General features: G+C 49.1%; 1 protein-coding gene across 1 annotated transcript; it reads right to left on the bottom strand.

The window, feature by feature from the left end:
• Window positions 1-5,041: 5,041 nt before the first annotated feature.
• Window positions 5,042-7,312, bottom strand: LOC136533864 (COBRA-like protein 7). The gene has a single exon (XM_066526399.1). The coding sequence runs from the start codon at window positions 7,249-7,251 to the stop codon at window positions 5,119-5,121; it is 2,133 nt and encodes a 710-aa protein (XP_066382496.1). The 5' UTR covers window positions 7,252-7,312; the 3' UTR covers window positions 5,042-5,118.
• Window positions 7,313-10,084: the final 2,772 nt, after the last annotated feature.

The raw sequence follows: 10,084 nt of genomic DNA, 5'->3' as shown, positions 1-10,084 counted from the left end.
TCGCGCGTCAGGATCTCGACAAGGCAGAAGTTGCCGCCGCCACCCATGGACACGAGCTTCGCCTCAATGTGCCGCTCTAGGTCCACGACGAACAGCTTCTCCTTGTTGAGCTTCCAGGGCGGCGGCGGACCCAGCGCCGGCAGCGGAACGTCGCAGCAGCAGAGGTAGCCGTCCGTGTCCAAGGCGTTGTATCTGCCACGTTCAAAGTGGAAGTGGAGGCCGATCCATGCGGCCAGGTCGCGGTCGTGGTGTGCCTGGCCTTGGAACGGCAGCTACCAGTCGCCATGGTGCGTCCACTCGCCGCGCTCCGTGTCGTAGGAGAAGGTAACCGTGGCCCAGGCCCGGTGGCCGTCGGCGTGGTTGTACACGTAAAGGGACGACACGAAGAAGGCGCGTCCCCCCGGGTGCAGCGCGTGAGCGCAGATGCCATCCATGTCAGGGACGGCGTGGTCGGACCAGCGCCACCGCGGTTTGGAGTACAAGGACTCGTCCTTGCTGCCGCCGCCGCCACCATGGGTTGGGTATCCTCCTCCTCTTCTTGCTCGTGGCAGTGCATGCCGCGTCCCTGGCCTTGGAAGAGCCAAAGTTTGTTGCCCGCGGCCACGGCGAGATCGAAATAGCAGTCACGCATCTCAGTCGGTACGCCATGCAGTATGGTCAGCGCCGCCGTCTTTAGGTCGAAAGCCACGGTGATGGCGTCACAGCGGACGAAGGTCTCTTCGCTTCCGGTGCCTATGCCGATGATGTTGCTGCCCAGGACCGCGACGTACGGGTCGTGGTCGTAATCACCGAAAGTCGGATACTGCATGCGGAATACAGGAGGCCCGGGGAGGCGCCCAACAACGTTGTCATCGTCGTCGTCGGCGGCGTCTATGTCCAGCTTGTGGACGCTGCACCCTTTCTCCATGTCGTCCAGCACAAGGTACCAAAAATGCTGCTGGTGCTGCTGCTGATGCAGGGACGACGTCCTGTGGTGTCCGCCGTCGCACTGGGCTCTGCCGCGCTGGACCAAGGAGTCGTCCCGACGATCGCCATCGCTGGCGTCCGAGACGTGTCTCCGTGAGCCGCCGCCCAGGACAAAGGGCGGCTCGTTGACACGGCGCGGACGGCGTGGAGTTGGGAGAGGAGGGAGACGCGTGGTCGACTCAGAAACGACCGGCACGCCCACACCGTGTGTCCTCCTGATCCGGCCCCGCCCCGCCCGCCGGTGCTTGATTTGGTGAAGGAGATGGATACTACTAGATCCCAAATTTTCGTATATATATAGCGATCGCAGATTGATTGATTTGTTAGGATTTTGGGTCAGGCCGAAAGAATGGGATTTTGCAAAACAACCCAAAATTATAGGACTTGCTATATTTCGTGTCCCTGAATTTTAAGACAACAATCTTACACAATAACTATATAGTACAATTAAAATGACAACTTAGAAAGAGACAATTCACACTTCTTACCATAAATTTATAGGCAACCAATGATAAAATTACATGTTGTCAACCACAACAAATTTCAGATACCTGAGATATAGGAGAAGTGGAGAAGGTTGAACAAAAGAAACGCTGTAGAAAATCTATGTGCACGAAACATGTACAATATATATGCCTTTTTTTGGTTTTTGGCCTTGAGTTTTGCACTATTCAATGTTGATAGATGCAGAGTATATACTCCCTCCGTCCTGAAATACTGAAATAGAGTGCTCGCTAGTCCTGAGACTATTCAATGTTCAGTTGGAATTAGAACTGCTAAATTTTGGAAGCGATGGATGTATAATGTATTGGTCGCTAGTTTTAGTACTCGAGTGAACTGCTGAATTTTGGAAGCGTACAATCTCCTGAGCAGCAGAGCCAATGAAATGCAGTGCTGAGCAGCAGCTCAAAAGGCATCTTCTTCAGAGATCATCAAATCACCATGGAACGGGCGAACGGCACGGTTTGTTACATCCAGAACGCCTGCACCTGAAACATGTCGACATACCTGGACAGCTTGTACTCGCCCGCAGGCCGGCGATCGGTGATGGTGAGCTCGCCGCCGCCGCCGAAGCTATAGTTAACGCGGAAGGTTGTGAGGCGAAGCACGCATTTGTCTCCGTTGCCGAGGCATGCTTTCCTGTCGACCCCCTCGCGCGTCAGGATCTCGACTAAGCAGAATTTGCCGCCGCCGCCACCCATAGGCACGAGCTTCTCATCAATGTGCCGCTCTATGTCCACGACGAACAGCTTCTCCTTGCTGAGCTTCCAGTGCGGCGGCGGCGCTGGCTTGTGCTTCTTGCTCTTGCGCCCGCCCGGACCCAGCGCTAGCGGCGGAACGTCGCAGCAGCAGAGGTAGCCGTCCGTGTCCAAGTCGTCGTCTCTACTATGTTGTATGTGGAAGTGGAGGCCGATCCATGCTGCCAGGTCGCGGTCGTAGTGCGCCTGGTCGTGGAACGGCAGGTTCCAGTCGCCATGGTGTGTCCACTCGCCGCGCACCGTTTCGTAGGAGAAGGTAGCCGGGCCCCGGTCCCAGTGGTCGAGGTCGCGGTCGCTACCTCCTCTTCTAGCTCGAGGTAGTGTGCATCCTGCGTCCCTCGTCTGGGAAGAGGTAAAGCGTGCTGCCCGCGGCCCCGGCGAGATCGACATGGCGGTCTTGCATGCCACGCGGTAGGCCACGCAGGACGTTCAGCGCCGCCGTCTTTATGTCCAAAGCCACGGTTACGCCGCCGCCGCCGCCGCCGCATCTGCCGTTGAAGGCCTCTTCGCTTCCGGTGCCTATGCCGATGATGTTGCTGCCCAGGACCGCGACGTACTGGTGGTCATCACCGAGCGTCGGATACTCCATGCGGAATAAAGGAGGCCCGGGGGCGGAGAGGCACCCAACAACGTCGTCGTCGTCGGCGGCGGCGGCGGTGGCGGGGTCTATGTCCAAATTCCAAATTGTGGACGCTGCACCCTTTCTTCACGTCGTCCAGCACAAGGTACAAAAACTGCTTCTGCTGCCGGGACGTCCTGTGGTGTCCGCCGTCGCGCTGGGCTCTGCCGCGCTGGACCAAGGCGTCGTCCCGACGATCGCCATCGCTGGCGTCCGAGACGTGTCCCCGCGAGACGCTCACGGTGCAGTTGGCGCCGCCCAGAACGTTGACACGGCGACGGCGACGGAACGCGTGGAGTTGGGAAAGGAGGGGGACGCGAGGTCGACTCAACAACGACCGGCACGCCCACATCGTCTGCCCTCCTGATATGGCGCCGCGCCGCGCCGCCGGTCCTTGATCTGGTGATCAGCAATTTTCGTATATTATTATTGGGAACATCTTTCTAACACCGGGTGTTTTAGCACAGGGAACACCCGAATTTCCCCCCCTATGAATACTGTTCATCTTCTTCCTCTCCCATCTTCCTCCTTGGTACAAATCACAAATCACAAGTAACAAATCACAGATCACAAGTAACAAATCACAGATCACAAGTAACAAATCACATATCATATGTAACATTTTTTTTTCTATAAAAGGACAAAGACAAAATTTGGAGGGTGGTGCCAGAGTTGGAGAAGAAGAAGCTCGCCGGAGTTGGTTTCCGATGCCGGGCGCAGTGGCGGCGCGGGCGAGGGCAAGGGCGCTGGCGTGGCAGCGCAGGCACGGCAGTGGCGCATGCGCCGGCGGACGGGCGGTTCCGCTGCAAAAGAAATTCGTGTGTGCCCAGTGCTAGTGTTATATAGCTTTTCCGTTGTTATTATGATTTTGGATCAGGAGGAAACAATGGGATTTTGCAAAACAATGAAGAAATATTCAGAGTTGTTGTATTCAGGTACCTTAATTTTTTGAAAATTTCTAGCAACAATCTTACACAATTAACTAGTCTACAACTAAAAAGGGTAACTCACGCAAATGGAGCATAGCTCAGCTGGTCAGGTTCCTTATGGCGAAACTTGCTCACTCAGATTTAAGCTCATCTTTTCTGTGGCTTATAAGCCGGCTGATGTTGTTTTATTGTGAGAGAAAAACACTATATCATGACTGATAAGCATGACTGATGCGATAAGCGAACATGGTATTTAGATGAGATTCTAAAATCCAGATTCTGAATAAAAATAACCTATGATGTTTCTTGAATTTTGTGCCTGCGTGTTATAATTCCCTAGAATCATATGGTGTTTGAAAGGGATTCTAGGATTCTAATTTTTTGTATCCGGATTCTTAAAAATCCCTAGGTATCCAAACGGGACATAAGTCCTCTAATGTGGGATAATTCAAGAATTTTTTAAGATTTTCTATTAAGTTATATATCAAATATACTTCATATATATAAATATATGGTATGGGGGATGAGCCCTCCATAATTGAATTCTAATAAAAAAATTTGACATGCGTGCTCGTATTTTTCTAGATTTTGTTTCAATATGTAACAGAGCTATTCTTTCAGGCGATTGGTACAAAGCTATTCTTCGAGGCGACCGGTTTTTCTGGATACAAGTCATTCTTCCAGTGTTTTGTTTTTCTGGATACAAGTTATTCTTTGAGGCGACGGGTTTTCTGAATTTATTCTATTATTTAAATGAGCTATTCTTTCAGGCGACATGTTTTTTTTTCTATACACACTTTTAGGCGACGAATTTTCCTAGATTTGTTCCGGTATTTAATGGAGCTATTCTTCTAGGCGACGGTTTTTGCTGGATACACAACTATTCTTTTGGGCGACAGGTTTTTCTAGATTTACTATGGTATTTAACGGAGCTATTCTTTTTGGCGACGTGTTGTTCGTACAACTCAGTTCTTCAAAGGTGGCTCTCTTTGTAAAAAAGAGACAATTCACAATGTTTTTTTTAGTAAAGCTATATTTTTTCTATAGCTAAACAGTAACAAAATTACACGTTGCTCGAACCACAACAAAATTTCAAGCACCTGAGATTTTGGAGATGTTAAGAATTATAGCTTGAGTGAGGTTTCAAAAAATTACTGTAGAAAATCTCTGCGCAATGTGCTTGAATGAAGAGGAGAAAAAATATAATCCTGTAGTTGTTTGCAACAAACAAAAGTGCATCACGAATGAATTCACGATATAATAGGCAATTTTAACAACGAAAAGAATAATATGACAATATAAATAAAAAATTACGTAGACGAATAGCTATGATGAGCAAAAATTATTATAGCAGCAATAACAGGAAACTGGAAACAAGCAAACACAATTGCATAGAGATGACGCCACCACCAGCCTGCTTGGTCCCCTGGCTCGGAATCCTCAACGGCATAGCGCACTCGTCGCCGTTGAAGATAACCTTGGACGGGAAGCCGTCACCGGCGATGACGTCGATGCCGGGGGTCGTTTTCTTCGTGAAGGAGAAGACGGACTGCAGCTTCCCGGGCACCGGGTAATCCACGCCGCTCATGTTCCTCTCCCCGAGCAGGAAGTTGGAGCCTTGGAAGCCCTTGACAAAGATGGTGCTGTTCCCGACGCGCGTGGCGTTGAAGGAGTATGCCTGGTCGAACCCGTCGTACGCCCTGTCCATGACGATGGCCGTGAACCAGTCCGGCATGTCCGTGCCGTCCCAGTTGAAGAGCGTCAGGCGCGCGCTCCACCCGCCGGTGAAGTCGGTGGCGACGTGCCAGTTGATGCTGACGCCGCAGAAGTCGCCGCAGGGCATGGGGTTGGGCACGCCGAGGTGCTTCTGGTCCGCCCACGTGAGCGTCTCGCTGGCCCGCCGGTCGAACGGCATGAGCAGCGCCTGCGGCGGCAGCAGCATCGCCGGCGCCGTGGTGCTGCAGGTCGCCGACACGGCCGGTTGGGTCGCGGACGAGGGGCAGCCGCACGCGCACGTCCGGCAGGGGACCACCGACTCGTTGTAGAAGGCGGAGAAGGACACGCAGCACCTGGGCGGCTTCTTGGTCGACGTGGTGATGTTGCACACCACCTGCCACGTCGCCACGGCCACCGTGGTCGACGCGAGCCCGCTGGGGTCCGGGTACTCCGACGGGCTCACCGGAATGGGCGCCCCGCACGCGTACTCCGGGTTCAGCGGCGACGAGCCCGTGACGTTGAAGCTGGTCGGCGGGTAGAGCTTGGTCCGGTTGAGGTCGGGCGGCATCTTGTAGACCTCCATCTGGAACGCCGACTTGGACTGCGCGACGTCCATGGACTTGGGCAGGATGGTGCCGTTCCGGCAGCAGTGGTTGATCTGGCCGATGTCGTCGTCGTTGGCCCGCGACGGCGGAAGGTCGTGGACGACGGGCGTGCGGTCGCAGTTGAGCACCTTGGAGAAGTCGAGACCCTTGTAGTACTGGCCCTGGGGACCGTAGAGGCAGCCGGCGGTGTCGACCTCCCGCGGGTAGGCGCCTCGCATGGTGTTGATGAACTCCCCACGCCGCCACCGCCACGACAGCTGCCAGCCGTCGAGGCGGCCTAGCGGCGCGTCGTTCTCCAGCGTGACGAGCGCCAGGTAGGTGGTCTCGTGCGACTGGAGCACGTCGTAGGTGATGACCAGGTCGCCGGTGCGGCGCGGGAGGAAGTTTCTCGCCGGGTCGGTGGCGCTGTCGTCGTCGGCCCCGGCCGCCGCCGCCGCGGGCGTGAGCACGCAGCAGGTGGTGAGGTTCGTCGGCGACGTGGCGTTGGTGGCCGGCGGGCAGGTGTAGGAGGGGTCGGCGAGCGAGAGAAAGGACGGGAGCGGGTCGTAGGGCTTGGGCCCGGCGAAGAGCGTGCCGACGAGGTTGACGGTGGCCTGTGTCTTGGCGGGGTCCCCGGCCGTGGCGATCGGGGTGAGGAGGTCCGTCTGCGGGTACCCTGTGAAGGACGTGGGCCTGCCGGCGTCCCCCGCCGTGGTGTTGTAGGGCAGGTCGGCGCCTGAGGTGAGCACGGCGCCGTCCACGCTGACGAGGATCTCGCCGTGCACGAACGTGATCTGCAGCGCCCAGGAGCGGAGCGGGCGGGTGCCCGAGTTGACGACGGTGGCGCTGGCGCGGAAGGAGTAGGGCTGGGAGTTCCGCTCGGCGACATGAGGCCTGATCTGGTCGCGGCCCTGCAGCGTGTAGCTGAGGAAGATGCCGTTGCAGCCGGCGTCTGGCGCCGGCGCGGGCGCCGGCAGCTGTGCCGAGGCGGTGTGCGCGAGGAGCACAAGGAAGATGAAGGTTTGGGCGATGTCCACGATGGACATGTCCATGGCCATGGCTGAAGCAAGCGCCGGCCGGGGCAGGCACAGAAGCAAGCGCGCGTGGACTCGGAATTGGCTGCTTTGCGGGGTAAAGAAATGAAATGAAGGTGGTGACGGGTGAGTGGATCGAGTCATCGTAGCGACGGTCGTCGGAGGATGATCAAGTCCGTCCAAGCACACCAAGACGAAGCGAAAAGGAAGCCTAAGCGCTTGCCTGCAGGGACAGGGATGGAGGCTCTGTTGATCTTGTCAAAAGAAAAAGAAAGAAAGAAAGAAAGAAAGATGGTAAGAGGGGGACGGCAATTTTCGCCGGCGATAGATAGTTCTAAGCAGGTGCCGTCAGCAAGTGTAGGAACCAGTCTACGACCAGGGTTGCTCTCCTGCTTCTACTCAATTTTCAAAGCTGACCGAGGAGAGTGAGAGGGGCAGAGCAGGCACCACTACTAGGACCAGGCACGAGGATGACGTATGGCCTGCCAAATGTTGCCCTTGTTATAAAACATGTCGTCCGCGGTTAAGACCTTCTCTTCTTCGTCTCTTATAATCAACATAGTAAATAAAAGTAGAACACATAAACACAAGAGATAGAGAGACTATTCTTTATTTCTCTCAATATTGATGATTACAACATATAGCTCACACGTATATATAGTCATGTCAAGGCTTAAGAATTTGGTAAGAACCCACGTACAAACGGACTAGGATTAAGATTTTTTCTTTTTCTTTCCTTCTAGGATAGAGTTCGTATGTTTTACAACACTCCTCATTGGGTGATTACCACGATATGCACATGTTTCATTAAAAACTCCATCAAAAAATCCAGTAGGAAAAAAACGATTCTTGGAGAAAAGAGTACATCGCATTCGTTAATTGCATTGCACATGTTGTCTCATTAAAAACCTTGCGTGAGAAACCTTCAAGTAAAAACTCACATAAAAAAAGAGTACAACATTTAACCTTCTTGGTCATGTATTCTTCAGAATATTCCATTCTTCGTGAATAGATATTTATCTTCATGATCTATGCATAGACTTCAATATTTTAGCAAATATGATCTACTTGATCTTTGTAATTCTAGTGATTTTAATTACCTTCAAAGTAGATTTACTCAAATTGCTACTCCTCATAAAGCCATCCTTTGAATTTCATTGTTCAGTCCACACTTTTCATAAATGTGTGATTAATAATGGTATGCAGTACCATAATACTATATCTTTCAAAATGTTGGCTTACCATTCTTCAATGAATTATAATATGAGTAAACAAGAGCAATATGCTTCATGCATAAATAACCACTTATTAGTTATGCAAAACAAATAAAATTTTTCCTTCAGGGTAATAAATCCTTTAGAGGATTATGGGAGTAAATAAGTTACAATATTCAATATCTTCTAGATAGTGCATCAAATCTTATACTAGAGTTTTAATACTTCTCTAATTCTTACTTAGTGGATTTCCAAATTATATTTTCTATAAATCTTCAGGATTTTGATTGTACCACTAAATAATAAATACAGTCTTGCATTTGGTATTTAGGGGATAATTCAATTGCCAAAATGACCATTATTCACATACCTTCTATGATATTTAGAGGATACCAAAACTTCATTGCTAGCTTTACGATATACACTTTCTGAGTGTTTGTATGACACATTCATGGTGTTTATGATTCCTCATTTGCTTTCTTTCGGGTCTATATTAACTTCAGGAATTAATGATGCTTTTCAAGAATAGACTGGTAAATCCTTCATGGATTAAATCCTTCAAGGATGTTCTTATTCTTAGTGAATAACATTTCTCTTCTATGAGATATATTATCTACTATATGAAAAATTATTATGTGATATACACAATGAGATAGTATTATTCACTACAAAGTCATTCGATGACTATTTCTTCTAGGACATACTCTTCTCAAGACTTCAATATTCATTCAAGAATATATTATACCTTAGACTTCTTAATACTTTGTATGGGATTTAATTTCTATTTGTTGCGATTTATATTCTTCAGGAACTATATAGATCTTCATGAGGTGTTCTCTTTATGAGAATGGAGGAGTTTTATTTTATTTCTATCCAACAAGTACACACTAAACTAGAATCCGTAGACATCCTCGTAGATTTTAACTTGATAGTATACAACATTTAGTTTACTACTAGTAAACATAACTTATGGTTTATAACTTCAAGTTACTTCTCTCATTTTCAAAAATATCTAGCATATGCTCCACGTCATGCTTCATAAGAGCATTTATCAAACTATTGTTTGATTTAGTCCGTGTTAATATTCCTGCTTCAAGCTTCGAGAAATATTTTCTTTAGATTATTTTTCTTCTGTGAAAATAATATTTGGCATTTAAAATAGGCTTTCTCTCCCCCTAATGCCAATATTAGATCTTTATAGCATACTTCAAAAGATATCCTCTATCATGAGCTTAAAATAATCAAATTCATGCATCTTCAACTACAAGCGGAGGCCCATTCATATATGCTATGATGAAATTTTATGAAAAATATCCACGCACATATTTAAATATGGGGGTTATTATGCAGCGAGTTAGAATACATAAAGTGCACTTAAAAATGTTAAGCATTTCTTCAAACTCAGGGATGTTCTCCTCCTGATTTGCACATATCATGGTTTAGAAAACTATTTCATTATCTAGCTTCTTTATTGTTTAGCAAAAAAACGATCCAATTATACATACATAAAAAATAGACCATATACTTCAAATGTATATAATACGCAACATTCAAAATCACATAGAATTTCTTCTAGAAATTTCTAATTGCCATTAATACAAAATTCCCAAAATGCATTTTCTTAAAAAATCTCAAATCATCTAAGTGTGTAATCCACCATCTTAATTCCACAATTATTCATCTCATCAATTGGGTCACTTCTCCATTTAGCTAATTTCAGATTAACCGACTCTCGTGTTCTTTTTTTTTATCATCCCAAAATT

Source organism: Miscanthus floridulus, unplaced genomic scaffold (genome assembly GCF_019320115.1).
Source record: "Miscanthus floridulus cultivar M001 unplaced genomic scaffold, ASM1932011v1 os_1265_2_3, whole genome shotgun sequence".
In the NCBI taxonomy this organism is placed as follows: Eukaryota; Viridiplantae; Streptophyta; class Magnoliopsida; order Poales; family Poaceae; genus Miscanthus; species Miscanthus floridulus.
The sequence above is the reverse complement of the archived record's forward strand: the minus strand, read 5'-3'. Positions and strand labels throughout refer to the sequence as shown.